The sequence below is a fragment of the Chrysemys picta genome, chromosome 3 (genome assembly GCF_011386835.1).
Source record: "Chrysemys picta bellii isolate R12L10 chromosome 3, ASM1138683v2, whole genome shotgun sequence".
Taxonomy (NCBI): Eukaryota; Metazoa; Chordata; order Testudines; family Emydidae; genus Chrysemys; species Chrysemys picta.
The window spans coordinates 206,629,151-206,651,731 of NC_088793.1; the positions used below are offsets into that span (position 1 = coordinate 206,629,151).

Here is a 22,581-nt window from a genome sequence, read left to right on the forward strand (position 1 = left end):
TAGAAGCTCCTCGGCTTCTCTGATTTTTAGTAGTGTCTCAGCTTTCCCCTCCAGTCCAAGCATCTTCTGCTCCGGCACGGTCACTTCATGCCCAGGAAATCCCGCCTGGCTTCAGGCAGGAACGAGAGCGTGGCACTTCCGCTGCAGGTCACCACCATCGTTCCATTGCTGACTATCTTGATATCACACACAGATCTAGAGTGACCAGATGTCCTGATTTTATAGGGACAGTCCCAATTTTGGGGTCTTTTTCTTATATAGGCTCCTATTACCCCCCACCCCCTGTCCTGATTTTTCACATTTGCCGTCTGGTCACCCTACACAGAGCTGAACCTGGGAGGAAAGACTCTCCCATGCCAAACTCCCTCAGAAGCTCCCGTTAGCTGCCTCTGATTGTGGCTCTTGAGTTCACCTCGCAAGTGACTTTTTATCCCCAGTCTTCGCTGCTTAGCTGAGCTCAGCTCCGCCTCTCACCACCAGGGAGCGATTAACCACTCCCGAGACTTCAAACGGCCCGGCTCATCAAAGCTCCACGGGCTAGAGCCGTGGGGTCTTCAGCAACTCACGGATCAAAGCTCGAAGGGAGGGGATGGCATGTGGGGAACCGGTTGTGTGTCAGGGGAGCTGGCTCTAGGAGGGGATGGCGTGTGGGGTGTTGGCTGTGGGGCAGCGAATCTGTCGGGGTGCTGGCTGAGGGAGGGGGCTGCTCTCAGAGGTTGCAGGGTGGTAGCAGGTTTGAGGTGGTTCAGTTTCCGTGTGACACACTCAGGGTATTTTCAGTGTCGGCACAGCATGCCCACACAGCCCGGGGCCTCAGCCATAGGACGTGCAGGAAGCCCAGCTAAGATCCCACCAAGTCCAGCTCTCTCGTTGGTCTCTGCTACCCGCTCAGCACACTCCATTCATCTCTGCTGGCTGGGCCCTGTCCATTCCACCGGGGGAACTGCTTAGCCCACCAGCCCCGGATGGCATGGCCCAGTTCCACCTGGCCTGGCCCTTAACCCTCCTCAGGGCCAGATGCTCTGCAAGCCAAGGGGCTTCAGGTGGACATGACTAGAGCCAGTGCCCACTGGAGGCAGCTCCTCTGCTAGTTCCCTGCTAAATCCCCCATGATCCCATTAACAACCGTCCCCAGCTGGGCTGCTGTCATGGCTCCGCAGCATCGGTGCTACGGCCCCAGCTTTGGAACAGTCTCTAGCAGGAACCCCTGCGGTGTGCCAGACCCCCTAGGGGTCTTGCTCTTCCTCCCGGTGAGCCACACGGCGTCACCTCCTCCTTAGACAGGACCTCTGGGCCGACAGCACCCGGCTTCACAGCGTGAGCGCCGTCCAGCTGAGACAGACCCTGAGAGAGACGGGTCCTCTCTGCTGGGATTCACGCATCTCACCAAGCCCCAGAGAGCTAAGCGCCACGTATCCCCGTGTCTCTCGGCCTGCGCTGGGAGCAAACAGACCCTTCCCCCCACTGGGTAACAGTGCAGCATATAAGATAAACTGGGGCACAAACAGGACTCATACAAATATTCCCACTTTATCGAAGCCCCCTTGGCACAGGTGTCAGCATTTAACCCTTTGTGCAGGGTCCAGCACTTGCACATCCATAAGTCATCTCATTAGCAGCTTTGCTATAGCCGCCCAGCCTCCGGCCAGGGCTCTCGGCAAGTCCCAAGCCTTGGAGACACAGGAGCTGGAAACGCAGCCTCGACAGCTCTTCCATGGGCTCCCTGCCACATCCTGGGAAGATCCTGCCGGACTCCAGCTCCAGCTTCGAGCTGGGCCAGGCCTTGGGGAGATGCTCAGTAACATGAATTGTCACATTCCCTGCAGCCTTCCCCCCCTCCCACCATACCCATCTTCTGCTGACCCCTGGGACAGCTGAGCTCTCACCCCCCTGCTTGTTCCCTGGTTATTTGTTTCCATGGAGATGCGGTCTGGTTAGCAGGAGACCCAGTTCTCTCTCTCATGCAGCCATCTAGCCTGAGATCTCTAGGTCTCTACCGCGGGAGGCTCAGTGCCAGCCGGAGCAGGAGGAATTGCACCCCTGGGAGCAGGGGAGGCCAGCCAGCAGCTCGGGACAGCCCTCATCTCTCCGGGCTGGAGCACAAACGGAGAGAGGCAGCAGCAGGTGCCCAAGGCAGAGCCACACGCGACTCATCCATCTCACCAATTAGCCACTCAGTCGTGAGCGGAATACAAAGCACAGCGCCCGCCCCCCTACGTGGTTAGTGGCTGCACACTGACAATGATGGGGAGCCCAGCCCCGGTGCTGTTAACCCTATCCCTGGCACAGGGGGAGCAACCTACCTCTGTCCTCACTGCAGAGGGGAGGCATGTGGCAGGGTGCATGCAAGGGGGCTGCCCCCTGGTAAGTCACTAGTGAAATGGGTGCACACAGCCCTCACACGGGGTGCTCTGCAGCTGGGGCAGAATCTGCACACGCATTGCACTAGCAGACCTTCCAAGAGCTAGGAAGGGAGTTGCACGGCTCCTCTGCGCAGGGGCAGCGTTCAGCCCAGCCATTCCCCTGCTCAGCCAGCCCTGCCACCATTCCCCTGCCCCTGGGCACGGCACCCAACTCCCACAGAGCTGTCCCCGCTCCAGCCGAGTGCTGCTGGTGATGCGGTGCTGGGCCAGGCCCTGGCCGATGGACACGCCCCCAGGTGGCAGTGATGCTGGGGTACCCTCAGAACCGCAGCTTTCATTACAAGGAGGAGTCTGTTTCTAGCCCGCCTGGCTGGGAAGGAAAGCTTGAAACCATCTTCCCGCTCCTGCCTCTCCAACATGCTGCAAACCAGAAGGCAAACCACAGCCCCCAATTTACTGAGCTTTCGCCTCTCCTGACACTGAAGGCCAGCTCCAGCCGGCTGGGGCCCGACTCAAGCGTCTGGAACTCAGGGATGCCAACGGCATGTGAGCAAAGCAAAACCCAAATCCCCTCTGCAGCCAGCACTGCACCACCCATTAGAGGCAGAGGCCCTCAGGTGTCTGGCACACCAGCTGACAGGGTCGGACCTTTCAGCTGGAGAAGGGATTCCCCCAAGGGCTGGAAGGAAACAGATAGGGGCAGATTGAATTAGGCCAACAGGCAACAAGGCCTCAGTTAGCAGGGAAAGGAGCTGGTGCTGGGGCAGGAAAGAAGGGGCTCTCCCTCAGCTGGAATAAAGGTCAGCCCCTCACCTGACCTTGTCCTGCTTCCCCACCCCGGCCCTGCATGACTGGCTGAGCTGGCAAACGCTGCTGGGGTGCATGTCACTAAGTAGTGGCTGCAGGAGGCTGGATCAAGGCTGCTGTGCAGGGCTGCAGGAGTGGAAGAGTGCAGGGTCGGGCAGGTCAGGGCTGTGGTGCATGAAGGGAGTCGTGTGAGGCTCACGCACTAGCCTCCCGGGGACAGTCCAGGGCTCATCCCTCCATCATGCTCCTGGGATCTGTAGTGGGACCGTTACCTTTATGGCTGTAGCCCTGTGATGGTCTTTGCCCCTAGGGAGCATTGCCTAGTGGTCAGGGGCTTAGTCCCTTCAATACGCGGGGGTGGGGTGAGGGGCAGTTTTGGTTGTGGAGACTGCCACTTCCTGCTACTGCCCAAAGTTCCCAGTCTAACAGCAGAGAGCAGAGGAGCGTCAGCTCACCACATGGCACCTCTTCGTGGCCAGGCATGGCATGGTACCTCTCTCCCTAGTGAGGTGGCGGCTGCCTCCTCTCGTGCCTTGGGCCAGGTCAGTTCCCAGTCTCTCCCCTTCAGGCCCAGTCCCTAACCACAGCCGGGGAATCAACACTGACTGGGGTAGTAGGAGAAAGGGGGCAATGCCTCCTGCACAGGGTCCATCAGACGTTGGTCCTCCCTTCCCCCAAGGAGGGACCTTTGGGCAGCTGTGTCTGGGGGAGATCCTGCCTTCCCTCAGGTGCTGAGAGCTGCAGAACCTCTCTTCACTGGCCTGCCCACAGGGGAGCTGTTCTGCTCCCTTGTAACTCCTCCTCCAGCCGGTGCATCTCCTTCAGGTGCGGCGGGGCAGGACTGAGCCCAGAGGAGCTACTTCACCCCTTGTTGCCCAGTGTGGGGCTTGTATACCCCATCATGTACCCCCCCCCCAAGATGGAACCCAAGGAGCCAGGACCATCGGACTGCTCCCCCTGCTCCCCGGAGCAAAGGTCAGCATTTTGGTGAGCTTTTCTGGCTCTATGTTGAATTTTGAAGGTGTATGGCTGGAGAGACAGGGACCAGCACACAAGCCAGGAGGTTGCGTTCTTCTTGGCGTTCAACCACCTCAGGGGGGTGCAGTAGGTAAGAGGCTTGAATGGCTTCCCCAGGAGGTAATATCAGAGAGGCCACGGCCCATGTCACAGATAGTCCATTATAAAAAAGGCGGGTCTATGCCTTGTCCCATGTGGCTCGAGGAGAGTACTGGGTGTTCCTCTCCGTTTGCTTCCTGGGACAAGACAGAGCCCAGTCCCACGGCCGAAGCGTTGCTCTGTAAAATGAATTCTCCTGTGGCGCTGGGACTGCACAGGACAGGCTCTTTACCCAGGAGTTCTTTCACTTTCTGCAAGGCCCCAAACCTGTCTGACTTGCTTCTTCACGGTGGGTATAGGCACGCAGTGAGGGCTTGGATTTCACCCACGAGGGGCCAGACTTGGCCCTTCCCTAAAGCATAGCCCAGAGAGGTAGTTTCTTTCTTCCCAGTCTTGCACTATGCTGGGTTTGTCGCTAGCTCAGGCTACCATAGGGACTGAAGGACGGGTGTGACACGAATTAGACGTTCCTGCCAGCTGATCTGGCTCATGACTGCATGGGTGAAACTTGCCCTTTTAAAGCACCACATGTATCTATATTACCGGTTTGGCCTTTATTCTATCTGCACATTATAAATGTGATCTAGTCATGATTACTTGTACCTAAGATACCATTAGCTCTGCGAGAGAGGCTTTGATTCTATTTTCTAGCTGGCATACCATCCCCAGATTGCAGAACCGCTCTGCTCTGGGGCAGGTTGGGTCAAAAAGAACCCAGCTGTGCTGTCACATTTCAGGTGGCGTTTATGCTGCTGGTGGTTAGAAAAACCCTCTCTTTTCCCTGTAAGCCGAGCAGGTTTGCTCTGGAGAGAGCAAGACACAAACACAAAACCTTTGTTGTGTCATTTGGAAAAGCACAACCGCAGGTTGTTTTTTGGCTAGGACTTGTGTTAGGAAGCGATTAAACATGCCTCTGTTTGTACTGCCTCCCATTGCTAATATTTAACGCTCGGGTTGCTGTGCTGTTATTTGCTATAGTTACAGCTGTGTCGTTAGTGGAAAACAAGACAACGCCCGATGCAACCCAAACCCACTGGTGCGAGTGTTGTAGCCCCTGAAGCTGAGCAGTCCATCAAATGTGGTTTACGACTGGGCCAGCACTCCCCGACCTGCCCGAACATCAGACAATCCCCTGTGATCTGCTCACGCAGCCAAATGTTCTGCACTGCAGAGCTAGTGCCTCCTAAAACAAGCAGAGCGGCCCAGGGAGGTTCCTGTGCAGTAGATACCAGGAACCCCCTGGGAGGTTTCTAGGCCAGCTCCCCGCAGCTGTGGCCTGCCAGCAGAGCATTAGAACAATGTTAAATCTCAGAAGCCACTTGTTCACATCCCCTCCTATCCTGCCTCCAAACCCTTCGGGCAAAATGTCAGGAGCAATAGGCGTGGGGAGACCCTCCTGATGGGGGAAGGGAGGCTGGGGTCCCCAGGACACATGATAAGCTGGAGGGGGCAGGGCAGAGCTAGTGGAGCTCCTGAGGACAGGAAGTTGGTTTGGTCAGTAAAATTCAGAAAGGCTTGTGAGAAAAGACAGCTGGAAGGGGAAGTTGGGCAGTCCCAGGGCAGCAGGGTAAGCGCCTGAGCATGTGGGGGTTCTGCTGTGCCAGGAGAGCAGGGGGTTACACACATCTGGGGAAGGAAGGAGCAGTGCCAGCACAGAGGGAGTATCAGATAGTGCCAGGGCAGCCGGGGTTAAACAGCCAGGGTTGGGTGGGGATGTTACACAGGGCCTAGGCAGTGGAAGAGGGGCGGAGCACCAGGGAAGTGAGGGTTAAACGAGTGTGTGTGTGTGTGTGGGGGGGTGATAATCAAGCAGTACCAGGGCAGTGGGGATTAAAACAGTGGGGGAGGGAGGTTAGGCACGGACATGGCAGCTGGAATGGCCCTGGCCTCAGGGTTAGGGACATTCCTGGGGACATGGAGAGGAGAGGGGGTGGCAGATCTCTGGCCATGCCCATCCTGGCACTGCAGGAGAACCACTCAGGGTGTTTCATTCCTGCAGTGGTGCCAGGGCTGGCTCTTTGTAATTAACGGTTTACACACCTGCCTTCAGGGGGCTGTCAGGTCATACTGACTCTCAGCTTCCAGTTCTCAAGGTTGAGAAGGTCACACTGAAAGCACACCAGCAGGCTGAACTCTGGTCTCCCCCCTTGAGCTTCTAGGGTGGCAACTTCAAAACCTTAGAATGGGACTTTAAACATCAGCATGAACTACCTGATCATTTTGGCTAAAGGAACAGCGCCAAGGGCTGGGAGTGGAGGCCATGTGGAGGAACTTGGGAGTGGCTGCAGCTAGGGAAACACTAGGGAGAAGAACCAAGACAGAGATAGGGGCGAGAAACACCAGAAAGAGCCGTGATCCCCAAAGACCAGTGTATTTTCTCACTGGGTGATACTGGAGGTAACAGGAAGGCAGTGAATAAGCAGTCACACCACTGCTAAGGGGCAAAAAGGTTTGTTTGCATTCTTTCTAAAATCTACATACCTAGTCTCACTGGCTAGAAACAGGGTCTGAGGAAGAGCGTGGGGCAGGGGAGGATAAGATTGGAGATCATTGTTACTGAGATTCCCAGTTTCAGGGTCCATACGTCAAAAAGGGCATTGAGGAACTGAACTAAGGTCGTAAGAGCAACAAGGATGATTTGAGATCTGGAAAACCTGCCTCCTAGTAAGAGACTAGTTTAGTTTGCCCAAGAAAACGCTGAGATGATTTGATCACAGTCTAAGCATTCACCTGGGGAAAGATTACTGGTAGCAGGGGGCTCTTTACCATGGCAAAGGCAGCACACGATCAATGACTGGGAGCTGCAGCCAGACAAATTCAGACTAGAAATTTGAAGCTGTTTTTATAACGGAGTGTTCTCATGCTCTTTTGCTTGCAGCTGGAAGGGAGGGGTGGAAGGCTGGATTACTGGACAGCCTGAGGCTTCTTACCTTAGAACTGATATCACTGTGAGGGCCCTGGTGCCTTCGTGTCCAGCAGTAGTCAAATATTTCAAACGTGCAGGCTAGGCCATGCTTTTGGGTCTACACTGTGGTACATTCTCCTATGGCTCCTAGTGGGGATGGGGTGGGGTGGGACACACACAAAATGCCATTTAGCCTTGGGGAAAGTGCACTGGACTGTAAACCAGGTGACCATGAATTTAACTCTCCTCTTCCACTGGCTACTGGTGCTTCTATGTATCTGTCAGTCCTTATTATTGACCAAGGTCTCGTACCGTGGAGGGAGACAACTACCCTTCCTCTTATCTGAGAGGTTGCACAAGATCACCACAGCAGAGACTAACATCCAAGACTCATCCACTTACCCACACTACTTTTCAGACTAAATAGGTAAACAGAGTGCTTGGGCAGCCTATCTGTAACCACTAGACCACACTAAGCCCCCCATGTCAGGAATAGACCACAGGAATCACCATTCCCACCAGTCTCCTGCTGTCTAGAAAAACACTGTGCACCCAATTGTTAAAGGTGTGTTCACCCGAAGGGGAGAGGGCCTGTGCGTGTGAGTGAGTGAGTGAGTGATATCCCCTCTGCTGATGCAGGGAGGTAGGCAGGCTGTTATGGTTCCATGAGACAAAACGTTGGTTTTACCAGTATTTTGGAAGTTAAAGCGAAATTTGTTTGAAGTAGAATTCTGCATCCTCTCCAGACTGGACCCCCCACAAAGTCAGATTGTACTGGCACTTCTTAGGCCAGGGGCCTGAGCCAACGTCACCTCTGGCAAAGCCAGCAATAGAACCCAGCTCCCGCCATGTACCACCACCAACCCTTCGCCACGCTGAAAGAGTGGGCCACGTGTCTGTGCTTGGCAGCGCTGTCGGTGCAACAGGGCTGCTTCAGCACCACGTCTACCCAGTGGGGAGACCCAGCTGGCTGGCCAAGCAAGCAGTGGCCTACGATGGAATTTCTGTGTAGCAAATGCAGAAGGGCACTGCCTATAGAGAAGGGATGGTGCTATACTTAAGGAAATGGCCTGGGACCCAGGTTCTATCCAGGGTTCTGGGATATAGAGCACGTGACTTACAGCACAACCCTAGGAGGTGGCAGCTAATTTTTAACTTATGTGACATACATAGTTTCAGCAACACTAGTGATGCACAGAAACCTGGAGGGGTTCTGAAGGTAGCTGAAGCTAACATAGAATCTCCACCATCCTGCACTCAAGTAACCGTGGAATGCAGGGGGAGTTTGCTGCAGGATTCAGGCCATAAAAACAGCCATACAGGGTCAAACCAACGGTCCATCTAATCCAGTATCCTGTCTCCGGCTGTGGCCCATGCCAAATGCTTCAGAGGTAATAAACAGAACAGGGTAATTATCGACTGATTCATCTCCTGTCATCCAGTCCCTGCTTCTGGCAGTCAGAGGTTTAGGGAGACACAGAGCATGGGGTTGCATCTCTGATCATCTTGGCTAATAACCACTGATGGACCTATCCTCTGTAACTTAATCAATTTTTTTTTTAAGCCCAGTAATACTTTTGGTCTTCACAACATCCCCTGAAAATGAGTTCCACAGGTTGACTGTGCATTGGGTGAAGAATGTCCTTATGTTTGTTTTAAACCTGCTGCCTATTAATTTCATTCGGTGACCCTTGGTTCATGTGTAAACAACACTTCCTTATTCACTTTCTCCACTCTAGTCATGATTTTATAAGCTTGCTGTGGAGTGAGACTGTACAGTACTTGCAATTTTGCCATAGCCTAGTTGATTTTTTCCACCCTGTAATAAGAGTTCCATTAGGATTTGTGACTTACCATTTTCCTCCTACTGGCTGAAGTTACATTAAGACAATGTGGTGGTGTTACAAGAAGTCAACCATGACCACAGGAAAGAGCACCAGCTCTGGGGTGCATAAGTAACGCAAGATCAATTGAGCACAATCAGCATGATTCTTCATTCTGTTTTTATCCCTTGTGTCCCTGCAAAGCCCCCTCCAATTCTGCTGAATTTGTCTGCAAAGTGGAGGCGTGCTTGTCTGAAGCACAGAGCTCCCCTTATTGGACTCCCCTGCTGTATGGGCACAGAATTATAGATAAGGTTTGACCCTTATGGAAGATTCAAGGTGTCCTTGTGCAGGCCTGGGTCAGAACTTTATTCTGCTCAGACTCTGTCTAGATGGATGGACACAGTCCTTGGTTCCGATGCTAAAGAGATACAGGACAGACTTGAGGCAGTCAGGAAGTGGGGCTGCTGCTATAGTCACAATCCAAAGCCCAGCTCTCCATCAGAAGAGGCTAAAATCCCACCATCCGATATCCATCACTCAAAGAGCTGGTTGCCGGCTCCACCCACCCAGAAGTCACATGTTCTTCCGGAAGGGCAGTCTGCGCTTGTCCTTAATGGCGTTCCTCTTCCTCTTCTTGCTTAGGAAGCTCTCTAGCTTCCCGCTCCCCTTCAGCACTTTGTACTTCTCAGCCAGCTCCAATTTCCACTTCTCAGCTGTGGAATGCCAAAGGACAAGGTGGTGTTTACTCCAAACCAGCACAACCCTCTCAGGATCTGCTTCTGCTCTGCCCTATCCACCTGCAGCCCATTCCCTAACCCTGGCCGATGGCTCCACCCTCATTTTTCACGTCCCTTGTGACATGTTTCTTCCAGACAGCCCATGATCCTCCTGCCCCATCATCTATACACAACAGTGCTGGACACATGCAAAATCCAGGAGCAAGGTGCTGCCCCACTTGGCTACCACCCCCCTCCCACCTGTTTAGGCTTACACTGTTCATAGTAATACTACCATTATGCCCAGAGCCCCCAGCTGACACCAGGCCCCCATTGTGCCAGGCACTGTACATACACAAACTAAAGGACAGGCCCTTCCCCAAAGAGCTACTAGTCCCATGGTACAGGTGGGGAATTGAGGCACAGCGAGATGAAAAGGCACAAGCAGTCAGTGACAGAGCAGGGAACTGAGCCAGATCTCCTGAATCCCAGTCAAGTGCCTCATCTATGGGCTCTGCCTTCCTCTCTCAGGCCTCTGGTGCAGGAACCGTGAACAACATTTTTAAAGCACCTTATGTCCTATTGACTTGGAATGAGGTTCAGGCTCTTAAGTGTCTAGGTCACTTTGGAAGGGTTCACCCATTGGTCTTCCCCTGTCTAATGTGCTTAGCACAATGGCAGTGCTAGGGAAGGCCAAAAGACAGTTACCTTTTTCCATAATTGGTGTTCTTTGAGATGTGTGTGTGCTCGCCCCATGCACTGGTGCCAGAAATTTTTCCCTCAGCAGTATCTGTAGGGGACCAACTCTGGCGCCCCCTGGAGTGGCCCGGCATATAGGGCACCGCCGGCCCCCTCCACCCTCAGTTCCTACTTGCCAGTGGGGAAGGACGGTGGGTTGTGGAATGGACATGAGCAACACATCTTGAAGAACACCAGTTACAGAAAACTGGTAACTGTCTTTTCTTCTTCAAGTGATTGCTCGTGTCCATTCAACTTAGGTGACTTCAAGCAGTACCCATGGAGGCGGGTAAGGAGTTCATGGACATGTAGATTTCAATACAGCTCTGCCGAACCTGGCATTGTCTCTGGCCTGTTGAGTGATAGCGAAATGGGCCGTGAACTTGTGGACTGAGGACCACATCGCAGCTCAACAGATGTCCTGGATCAGGAAGTGTGCCAGGAAGGCTGTTGAAGATGCCTGCGCTTTGGTTGAGTGGGCTCTGACAGTCAGTGGCAGCGGGGCCCCTGCTAGCTGGAAACAAGCCCTTATGCAAGAGGTAATCTAGCTAGAAATCCTGTGTGTGGATACCAGGAGGCCCTTCATCCTATCCGCTGTAGAGATGAAAAGCTGAGTCGACCTACAGAAAGGCTTTGTCCAATCTAGGTAGAAAGCCAGAACCCTTCTTACGTCCAAAGCGTGAAGGCGCCTCTCCTCACTAGTCTCATGGGGCTTAGGGCAGAAGACCGGAAGGAAGATGTCCTGGCACATGTGGAAAGTGGACACCACCTTGGGAAGAAAGTGCGGGTTGGGCTGGAGCTGGATCTTATCCTTATAAAAGACCGTGTATGGGGGTTCCGAGGTTAGGGCATGCAGCTCGGAGACTCGCCTCGCCAACGTCACCGCCACCAGGAAAGCTACCTTCCATGATAGGTGAGACGGGGAAGCACAAGGCCAAAGACTCGAAGGGCAGGCCCGTGAGCCTGGTCAGAACCAAGTTGAGATCCCACTGAGGGACCAGGGACCGAACTTGAGGAAAAAGTCTCTCGAGACCTCTGAGGAACCTGATCGTCATGTCATGGGAGAACACCGTCTGCCCCCGGACGAGCGAATGAAAGGCAGAGATGGCCACCAGATGCACCCTGATAGAGAAGTGTACCAGGCCCTGATTCCTCAAATGAAGCAGGTAGTCTAAGATCGACTGCACCAAAGAACGTGAGGGGGAGATGCTCCACTTGGCTGCCCAGCAGGAGAACCTCATTCACTTTGCCAGGTAGGTCTGTCTAGTCGAGGGTTTTCTACTCCCCAGGACCCTTCTGGATCCCTTCCAAACAGGTCCATTCTTCAGGTTTCAACCACGCAGCATCCACGCCATGAGCTGGAGAGACGAGAGATTGGGGAGCAAGAGGCGACCGTGGTCCTGTGACAGCAGGTCTGGTCGGTCCGGCAGGGACCACGGGGGAACCGCTGCCAAGCTCAACAGTATGCCGAACCGATGTTGGCATGGCTGCGCTGGGGCGATCATAACTTGGGCCCTGTCTCTCTTGACTTTCACCAGGACCCTGCTGACTAGCGGGATTGGGGGGGAACATCAGGCTTCCTGCCCAGGACAGGAGGAAGGCATCGGAGAGGGAGCCCTTGCCCAGACCCCATATGGAGAAGAAGCGGTGACACTTCCTGTTCTGCCTGGTGGCGAACAGATCCACTCGGGGAAATCCCCACCTTTGCCTGTGGGGTGCCTGCAGCCAAGGCTTCTTGAACTGGAGCGGGACGGGAGAGGGAGGTAGCCAATCTCTCCGAAGCTCTGGATACCAAGGGCTGAGTGAACCCCCATGGGTACCACCTTGCCGGCCATGGAGACTGAAGTCTGGTCTACACTACGGGTTTAGGTCGACTTTAGCAGCGTTAAACCGAATTAAGCCTGGACACGTCCACACAACGAGGCCCTTTCTTTCGACTTAAAGGGCCCTTTAAACCGGTTTCTTTACACCACCTCCGACGAGGGGATTAGCGATAAAACCGGCCTTTGCGGGTCGGAATTGGGGTAGTGTGGACGGAATTCGATGTTATTGGCCTCCGGGAGCTATCCCACAGTGCTTCATTGTGACCGCTCTGGACAGCGCTCTCAACTCAGATGCACTGACCAGGTAGACAGGAAAAGACCCGCGAAGGTTTGAATTTCATTTCCTGTTTGCCCAGCGTGGAGAGCACAGGTGACCACGCAGAGCTCATCAGCACAGGTAACCGTCATGGAGTCCTCCCAGGATCGCAAAAGAGCTCCAGCATGGACCGAACGGGAGGTACGAGATCTGCTCGCCATATGGGGAGATGAAGCAGTGATAGCTGAACTCCGTAGCAGTAAAAGAAATGGAAAAGTATTAGAAAAGATCTCCAAGGCCATGAAGGACCGAGGCCATAACAGGGACACACAGCAGTGCCGCGTGAAAATTAAGGAGCTACGGCAAGCCTACCACAAAGCCAGAGAAGCAAACGGAAGGTCCGGGGCAGAGCCGCAAACTTGCCGCTACTACGCGGAGCTGCATGCGATCCTAGGGGGTGCAGCCACCACTACCCCAACCGTGTGCTATGACTCTCTCACTGGAGAAACACACAGGGAAGACGGTTCGGGGAACGAGGAAGATGACGATGGAGGTACTGTAGGTAGCTCACAGCAGCAAGGAAGCGGAGAAACCGGTTTCCCCAACAGCCAGGATATGTTTGTGACCCTGGACCTGGAACCAGTAACCCCCGAACTCACCCAAGACCCTCAGGGCACACAGGAGACCTCTGGTGAGTGTAACTTTGTAAATATTTGTAAACATTACAAAAAAAAAGCAAGCAAGTCTGTTAACGTGTATGGGGATGGAGCGGAAATCCTCCAGGGACATCTCCAGAAAGCTCTCCTGGTTGAAATGGGGTGATTTTATTAAGGGGGACATTCAGAGGCGCCCGTTCCTGCTATTCTGACCAGAAATGTTCCCCGCTGTTAACCACGCGGTGGGGGGGAGGGGTGAAGTGATCATCCCAGAGAATTGTGTGTGTGTGTGTGGGGGGTGGGTGGTTTACTTGTGTTTGTGCCGCATGTTAACCGGGAAACCGCAGCCCCCTCCTTTTACATTGAAACCCCATTTTAAATGGACAACCCAATTCATCCTTGATATGGGAAATGCGCTGCTGTTTGCAACCTTTCCCGCATGTTAAGAAGGTTAAAAAAGCCAAAACACTGTGGCCTACGATGGCTGCCTGCAAGCCGAAATATGCGACCTTGTAATGAAAGAGTGTACCCATTGTTCCCTAAAATGTGTCTTTTTTAACCACCTCTCCCTTCTCCTCCACCAGCTGCAAATGTTTCTCCTTCGCAGAGGCTCGTGAACATTAGAAAGAGAAAACGTAAGACGAGGGACGAGATGTTCACGGAGCTGCAGATGTCCTCCCACGCTGATAGAGCACAGCAGAATGCGTGGAGGCAGTCAATGTCGGAGATGAGAAAAGCCCAACATGAACGAGAGGAGAGGTGGCGGGCTGAAGACGATAGGTGGCGTCAGCTTGCAGACAGACGGCAAGAGGCAATGCTCCGTCTGCTGGAGCATCAAAGTGATATGCTCGAGCGTATGGTTGAGTTGCAGGAAAGGCAGCAGGAGCAGAGACCGCCGCTACAGCCCCTGTGTAACCAACAGCCCTCCTCCCCAAGTTCCATAGCCTCCTCACCCAGACGCCCAAGAACACGGTGGGGGGGCCTCCGTCCACCCAGTCACTCCACCCCAGATGATCGCCCAAGCATCAGAAGGCTGGGCTTCAATAAGAGTTAAAGTTTTAAAATGCAGTATGTCCTTTTCCATCCCTCCTCCCCCACCCATCCCAGCTACCTTGGCAATTATCCCCCTACCTCTGTAAGGAACTAATAAAGAATGCATGAATGTGAAAAAACAATGACTTTATTGCCTCTGCAAGCGGGAGGGGAGGGGAGGGTGGGGTGGGGTGGTTGGTTTACAGGGAAGTAGAGTGAACCGGGTCGGGGGGGGGGGGGGGGTTGGAGGGTTCATCAAGGAGAAACAAACAGAAGTTTCACACAGTAGCCTGGCCAGTCACAAAACTCGTTTTCAAAGCTTCTCTGATGCGCACCGCGCCCTGCTGTGCTCCTCTAACCGCCCTGGTGTCTGGCTGCGCGTAATCAGCGGCCAGGCGAGTTGCCTCAACCTCCCACCCCGCCATAAAGGTCTCCCCCTTACTCTCACAGATATTGTGGAGCGCACAGCAAGCAGCAATAACAATGGGGATATTCTTTTCGCTGAGGTCTGAGCGAGTCAGTAAGCTGCGCCAGCGCGCTTTTAAACGTCCAAATGCACATTCCACCACCATTCGGCACTTGCTCAGCCTGTAGTTGAACAGGTCCTGACTCCTGTCCAGGCTGCCTGTGTACGGCTTCATGAGCCATGGCATTAAGGGGTAGGCTGGGTCCCCAAGGATCACGATAGGCATTTCAACATCCCCAATGGTCACTTTCTGGTCCGGGAAGAAAGTCCCTTCCTCCAGCTTTCGAAACAGAGCAGAGTTCCTGAAGACGCGAGCATCATGTACCTTTCCCGGCCATCCCACGTTGATGTTGGTGAAACGTCCCTTGTGATCCACCAGGGCTTGCAGCAGCATTGAAAAGTACCCCTTGCGGTTTACGTAGTCGGTGGCTTGGTGCTCCGGTGACAAGATAGGGATATGGGTTCCGTCTATGGCCCCGCCACAGTTTGGGAATCCCATTTCAGCAAAACCATCCACTATTGACTGCACGTTGCCCAGAGTCACTACCCTTGCTATCACCAGGTCTTTCATTGCCCTGGCAAATTGGATCACAGCAGCCCCCACAGTAGATTTGCCCACTCCAAATTGATTCCCGACTGACCGGTAGCTGTCTGGCGTTGCAAGCTTCCACAGGGCTATCGCCACTCGCTTCTCAACTGTGAGGGCTGCTCTCATCTTGGTATCCTGGCGTTTCAGGGCAGGGGAAAGCAAGTCACAAAGTTCCATGAAAGTGCCCTTACGCATGCGAAAGTTTCGCAGCCACTGGGAATCGTCCCATACTTGCAGCACGATGCGGTCCCACCAGTCTGTGCTTGTTTCCCGGGCCCAGAATCGGCGTTCCACGGTATCAACCTGCCCCAGTAACACCATGATTTCCACATTGCTGGGGCCTGTGCCTTGTGAGAGGTCTATGGCCATGTCAATTTCCTCATCACTCTCGTCGCCGTGCTGCAATCGCCTCCTCGCCTGGTCCGGGTTTCGCCTTGGCATGTCCTGGCTCTGCATATACTCCAGGACAATGCGCGTGGTGTTCATAGTGCTCATAATTGCCGCGGTGATCTGAGCGGGCTCCATGATCCCAGTGCTAGCTATGGCGCCTGGTCAGAAAAAAGGCGCGAAAGTAGTATCTGATGGACCAGGAGAAGGAGGGCGGGAGGGAGGGAGGGAGGGCCGAGTGACGACATGGCGTACAGGTACAGGAACAGGGAGAAACACAAACAACTGTCACACAGAATGGTGCCCCCAAAGATTAAACTGGAAACCCTGGGCTTAGCAGGCCGTTGATTTCACGGAGGAAGGGGAAGCAAATGAACACAGAACAAATCTATTTTTTACATCTTAAGGTGGCAGCCGACGCTGCAGCATGAGTGACAGCCATACCAATACGACGATGATGGGTACCAATCATAAAATACCATCATCTGCCAAAAGGCAAGGGGCTGCTGCTGTGTAGCAATGCAGCCCCACGTCTGCCAGCCCCACGTCCGCCAGCACCCAGCATCGCCCTCGGCCTCTTCTGGGTGCTTAGCAGACAATACTGGGCAATTGGCAGAAAATAGTATATTATGACTGGTAACCGTCATCATCAAAACAGTAGCATGTCTGCCCAGGTGGCCATGATTGACAGCCATACCAGTATGACGACGATGGGTACCAGTCATAATATACCATCGCCTGGAAGGGGCTGGTGCAATGCAGCACTACGGCTGCCAGCCCCACGGCTATCACTCATGCTACACTGTCTACCGCCAAAAGGCAGTTAGCAGCTGCTGCTGTGTAGCAATGCAGTCCCACGTCTGCCGGCACCCAGAGGACATATGGTGACGGTGAGCTCAGCTGAGCTGAGCGGGCTCCATGCTTGCCGTGGTATGTTGTCTGCACAGGTAACCCAGGTAAATAGGCGCGAATCTATTGTCTGCCGTTGCTGTGACGAGGGGGGAGGGGCCTGACGACATGTACCCAGAACCGCCCGCGACACTGTTTTGCATCATCCGGGCATTGGAATCTCAACCCAGAATTCAAAGAAAAGGCGCGAACCGCTTCTCGGCTCGAGCTGTGGCGCAAACGTAGTATCTGACGGCCTAGGGGAAGGAGGGAGGGGGGCCGAGTGACGACATGGCGTACAGGCACAGGGAATTAAAATAAAGAACGGTGGCTGTGCATCAGGGAGAGACACAAACAACTGTCACAGACTGGTCCCCCCCAAAGATTAAACTGAAAACCCTGGGTTTAGCAGGCCGTTGATTTGACGGAGGGAGGGGGAAGCAAATGAATACAGAGAAAATCTATTTTTTTACATCTTAAGACGACGGTGCAGCGTGACTGATAGCCCTCGGCATCTTTCTGGGTGCTTGGCAGCAAATACGGGGCGGTGTATGACGATGGTCTTCAGGCCTATTGCACAATCGGCTGCTCGGGGAAGACTCTGCTAACGTGCGATGACCCGACTTGTAATAGGCCGGCTAACAGTCATAATACACCATTTACTGCCAAAAGGCAAGCCCCACGGCTGCCAGCACCCAGATCGCCGATGAAGGCTACCAGTCTACTGCACCGTCTACCGCCAAAAGGCAGTTAGCAGCTGCTGCTGTGTAGCAATGCAGTCCCACGTCTGCCGGCACCAAGAGGACATATGGTGACGGTGAGCTCAGCTGTGCTGAGCGGGCTCCATGTTGTCTGCACAGGTAACCCAGGTAACCCAGATAAAAAGGCGTGAATCTATTGTCTGCCGTTGCTGTGACGGGGGAGGGAGGGGCCTGACGACATGTACCCAGAACCGCCCGCGACACTGTTTTGCATCATCCGGGCATTGGGATCTCAACCCAGAATTCCAAGGGGCGGCGGAGACTGCGGGAACTGTGGGATAGCTGTGGGATAGCTACCCATAGTGCAATGCTCCGGAAGTCGACGCTAGCCTCGTACTGTGGACGCGGTCTGCCGACTAGAGCACCTAGAGCATTTTATTGTGTGGACATACACAATCGGCTGTATACAACCGATTTCAATAAAACCGGCTTCTATAAATTCGAACTAATTTCGTAGTGTAGACATACCCTCAAGCCATGGGGCGGGCTGCAGTGCCGTCAATAGAGTCTGCACCGAGGGTATCGGAGCTTGTCCCGCAGCTAGGGAACCTCGCTCTGAACCCAAGCTAGAGCCCGAGCGGTCACTCCTCTGAGACCAAGACGGGGCTGAGTGCTGGATCTGTCCCCTTTGGTACCGGTCGCTCCTCCTGGAGTTGGATCTAGCTGACCTCGACGAGCGCCTGGATTGGGGCCTCAGCAACCAGCAGCACTCAGCGGCCCTGGTCTGGTGATCTACACCTCACGCTTGACAAGCGGTACCAGAATGTGGAGCGGGATCGGGAACTAGAGCGGGCTTGGCATCGTAAAGATGCAGCCGCACGCGGTGATGCCACCCTGGGGGAATCGGTGATGGTCCGGAGAATGGTACTGTCGGTCCCTCGACCTGTCCCTGGAGAGGTACCGGTGCCGCGGAGATCACACGAGCCGTGCCTCGAGCCTCTCTGCCCTTGTCTGAGGTCCGGATGGGGTTGCAAAGCTTCTACCTATCATGGTCAGAAGCGTGTCGGCTGCGAGAGGGCGACCGTTGCCTGCGACAGAGCACGCTGCTGGAAAGATGGAGACTGTGGTGGTCCCGACGCGGGTTTACCCTGGAACTGGGACCCTGCAGGGGCCGAAATGGGCAGCACCAGGAGGGACATAATCTCTTGTGCCGCTTGCAGGGCCTCTGGCATGGACGGAGCTGATGAGGACCTCTGTCGCAATCCGGGGTAGCTGGCAGGGAGCAGGCTGGGCTACACTGCTCGACCTGAACTGGGGTCCAGGATCCCCAAGGGGGTGAAGAGGTGCCAAGACAGGGCCTTGGTCCACCCCAGACTTGTCCTTTCCCTTGTGGGAAGCTGGAGACCTTCCTTGCCCTATCTTTCTGGGCTTCTTGGCTGGAGCGACGGAAAGGGACTGCTGCGGACTTGCAGACGGTACTGGCGGGGCGCTGCGCACCGAGGTCATGGTGCTTGGCGCTGAATCGGAGCACTGCTCCAGCATCGGGGTAAAGGGCAGACTTCATAAGGAGCACTTTCAAGTGAATGTCATGCTCCTTCTTCGTCCTAGACTTGATGGACTTGCAGATTCTGCATTTATCACTAATGTGACCTTCGCCCAACCACCGTAAACAACTGTTATGTGGATCGCTAATGGGCATGGGCCTTTTACAGCAACCACAGGGCTTAAAGTGTGGGGACCGGGGCATGTCCCGTTCGGGACCTACTAAGTCTGTAACAAACAAATAGGGAAACTAAAACTAGAGGGAAGCTATATACAATAATATACAAAAGGTAAATGGATTTGAACGAACGAGAAGCAACAGTGCTAGCTGAAGCAGCAACAGTTCCAGCACTGTCACTGGTGGCAAGAAGGAACTGAGGGTGGAGGGGGCTGGCAGCGCCCTATATGCCACAGCATACGTGCACCACTCCAGGGGGCGCCAAAGCCGGTCCCCTATGGATACTGCTGAGGGAAAAACTTCCAGCACCAGTGCATGTGGTGAGCACACACACCTAAGTTGAATGGACATGAGCAATCACTCAAAGGAGAATGCTTGTTCTGCTCTTCTCTAATGGCGCTGCTGACAGATTTGCCCCACCTACGCTATTGCCCCCACCAGCGTAGGGGGATCTGGTGTGATGGCTATTTATTGAATGAGTTTTTTTTCAATCTGCTCGTTAGTACTCTAGGTGCAGGGACCACATGTTAATGGCAAACTGTCGGCAACAGGTCCATTTCCTAGTGTAAACAGAGCAGCAGCATCATGAACTTACATTTCTTTAGGTAGAAGGGCTTCCTTCCCAGCTGGGCCTGCTCCCTCTGTGCTCTCTTCAAGGCCAGCTCCTTCTCTCTCTGCCTCTGCCGTTCCTTCTGAGCCTCCTCCTGTTGTGTCTGGGAAGAAAAACAGGAACATGTCATGGACTGTCCAGGCCGTGCTCAGGGCAAACCTCCTGTCTCATCAGCCACACTGGAGTCTTGCATGTTGGCCAGTCTCAGCTGTCTCCCTCCCAGTGAGTTGAAGCTGGTTCTCAAAACACTAACTCACCATGCGCTTGAGGAGCTGCTGCAGTTTCTCCTGCTGCTCCACATTCTGGCTTTTCTTCAGCTGCTTCTGAACTATCTACGGGAGAGAGCAATACCCAGTGAGTCCTGCGGCAGGTCATTCTTTCCCTCTGAGGCCTGCATGCTGGGGCCCTATAAAAGATGCCTCACTGAAGCAGGCTTTTCTGCCCCAACACAAGCAAAGGACATAGTGTCACCTCTTTTTCCCTCTTCTTGAGACCGTTCAGGAAACTGTACGTCTTCTCAAATATTTCTGGGTTGTACTCCCCAGACAGGTCATCAAAGCGTGGGTCTCTCTGCACCTGCATAGAATGGAAGGGGGGGGGGGGGGGCGCAGAGGATTAGAACCAAGAGCAGAACTAATGCCTGAATGCAGCTTGGTTGTTCTCCCTAACTCAGCCTAGTCCTAGCTCCCGTATCTAGGGCTCTTGTCGTACACTATTTAACATTTTCAGCAATGATCTGGAAGAAAACATAAAAATCAACGATAAAGTTTGCAGATACAAAAATTAGGGAAGTGGTAAATAACGAAGATGGCAGATCACTGTTACAAAGCAATCTGGATCACTTTATAAGCTGGGAACAAGCAAACGTGTATTTTAATATGGCCAAATGTAAAGTCATACATCTAGGAACAAAGAATGCAGGCCATACCTACAGGATGGGGGCCTCTAAAGTAGCGACTCTGAAAATGAGTTGGGGGTCATGGACAGAAAATCTGCTGTGGCAAACACAATCCTAGGATGAATCAGGCGAGGCATTTCCCATAGAGATAGAAAAGTATTAAATGTCATAGTACAAGGCACTGGTCAGACTTCATTTGGAATTCTGGTCACCCACATTCAAGAAAGATGAATTCAAACTGCGGCAGGTGAGGAGAAGAGCTACTAGGATGATCAGAGACATGTGAAAGGAGACAAAACAAAGGCTGACGGGATAGGATTACCCTCTGTAAATATGTCAGGGAAGCTGAAGAGCTATTTAAGCTAAAAAAAGTATAGGCACACACACAAATGGGGATAAACTACCCATGAACAAGTTCAGGCTAGAAATTAGAAGATTTCTAACCATCAGTAGAGTGAGGTTCTGGAACAGCGTCCCAATAAGAACCGATGGGGCAAACTACTTAGTTAGATTTGAGAGAGCTAGACAAATTTAGGAGTGTGATTGTATAAGGGGGTTGCTTGTGATTGGGGCGGCTCGGCAGCCCTGGGGGTCCCTTCTGATTTTTCTAAAATCCCATGTTTCAGGGCTTCAGCTGGTCGCAGGAAGAGATTTTGCTCTACTCTCGCTTTTTTTCTGTCTTTTTGTCGCCTTCCACTGCAGCATCAGAGAAGGCCACAGATGGAGATGGGACACTGGATGCAATGGGCTGGTGCTCTGAGGTGGCTCCAAGCATTCTCTCTCAGTTGCTTGGCTGGTTGGTTCTTGCTCACATCCTCAGGGTCTAACTGATTGCTACATCTGTGGTCAGGAAGGAATTTCCCCCCAGCACAGACTGACAGTGACCTTTGGGGGTTTTCACCTCTCTCTGCAGTGTAGGGTGCAGGTCATTTGCCAGGACTATCTGGTGTATCTTACTTACCATTTTCCTACCATTGCAGGGGCTTCAGGCACTAGGGTACCTCAGACCCTCCTGTTCTCTGCCTGTAGCACCTAATAATCTAGTCTCCTGTGGGCTGTAACACTTTGGTCTAATTTCAGTTGTTGGGTTTAGCATGGGGGTGCTTCACGGTGTAGGAGGCCTGTGATAGACAGGAGATCAGATGAGATGATCTGGTGGTCCATTCTAGCCTTAAACTCTGAGCTCCCAGTGCAACACTGTGGCCGAAGGGGCTAATGCGATCCTGAGATGTATAAATAGGAGAATTTGAGTAGGAGCAGAGAGGTTATTTTACCTCTATGTTTGGCACTGGTGCGACCGCTGCTGGAATCCTGTGTCCAGTTCTGGTGCCTACAGATCAAGAAGAATGTTGATAAACTGGAGAGGGGTCAGAGAAGAGCCACGAGAATGTTTAAAGGATTAAGTTTCTCTTTGTTAACCGAAATAGGCTCCAGAAGCTCAATCTATCCTATAAGGCAGGTTTTCTAGCCCTTTAATCATTCTTGTGGCTCTTCTCTGACCCCTCTCCAATTTATCAACATCCGTCCTGAACTGTGGGCACCGGAACTGGACACAGCATCCCAGCAGCAGTCGCACCAGTGCCAAATACAGAGATAAAATTACCTCTGCTCCCACTCGAGATTCCCGTTTGTGCAACCCAGGATCCCAATAGCCCTTTTGGTCACTGCATCACACGGAACTCGTATTCAGCTGATTACCCACCAGGATCCCCATATCTTTTTCAGAGTTGCAGCTTCCCAGGATACAGGGTGGCGTGCGTGCGTGTGTGTGTGTAAGTATGCCCTACATACTGTGTTCCTAGATGCATACGTTAGCCATATTAACATGCATAGTTTGCTTGTGGCCAGTTTACCAGTGATCCAGATCACTCCGAATCAGTGACCTGACCTCTTCATTATTTACAACTCCCCCAATTTCTGTGTCATCTGCAAACTTTATCAGTGGTGAGTTTATGTTTTCTTCCAGGTCATTAATAAAGATTTTAAATAGCCCAGGGCCAAGAACCAATCACTGTGGGGCCCCACTAGAAACACAGTCACTTGATGATTCCCTGCTCACAATTACATTTTGAGACCTATCAGTC

General features: G+C 53.2%; 2 protein-coding genes across 2 annotated transcripts in view; one reads left to right on the forward strand and one right to left on the reverse strand.

Annotated features, from left to right (window-relative positions):
• Positions 1–9,177: 9,177 nt before the first annotated feature.
• Positions 9,178–22,581, reverse strand: part of RRP36 (ribosomal RNA processing 36) — a 28,161-nt gene continuing 14,757 nt past the window's right edge. Inside the window, exons 5-8 of the mRNA XM_008167036.4 lie at positions 20,071–20,175; positions 19,857–19,931; positions 19,585–19,702; positions 9,178–9,730 (exon numbers count right to left, since the gene is read on the reverse strand). Coding sequence (XP_008165258.2) covers positions 9,591–9,730; positions 19,585–19,702; positions 19,857–19,931; positions 20,071–20,175 — 438 coding nt within the window. The 3' untranslated portion in view covers positions 9,178–9,590. The remainder of the gene's footprint in view (positions 9,731–19,584; positions 19,703–19,856; positions 19,932–20,070; positions 20,176–22,581) is intronic.
• On the forward strand, positions 12,579–15,248 carry LOC135982584 (myb/SANT-like DNA-binding domain-containing protein 2). Its single transcript, XM_065589891.1, has 2 exons — positions 12,579–13,241; positions 13,791–15,248. Exons 1-2 carry the CDS (start codon positions 12,701–12,703, stop codon positions 14,258–14,260), a joined length of 1,011 nt encoding a protein of 336 aa, XP_065445963.1. The 5' UTR covers positions 12,579–12,700; the 3' UTR covers positions 14,261–15,248.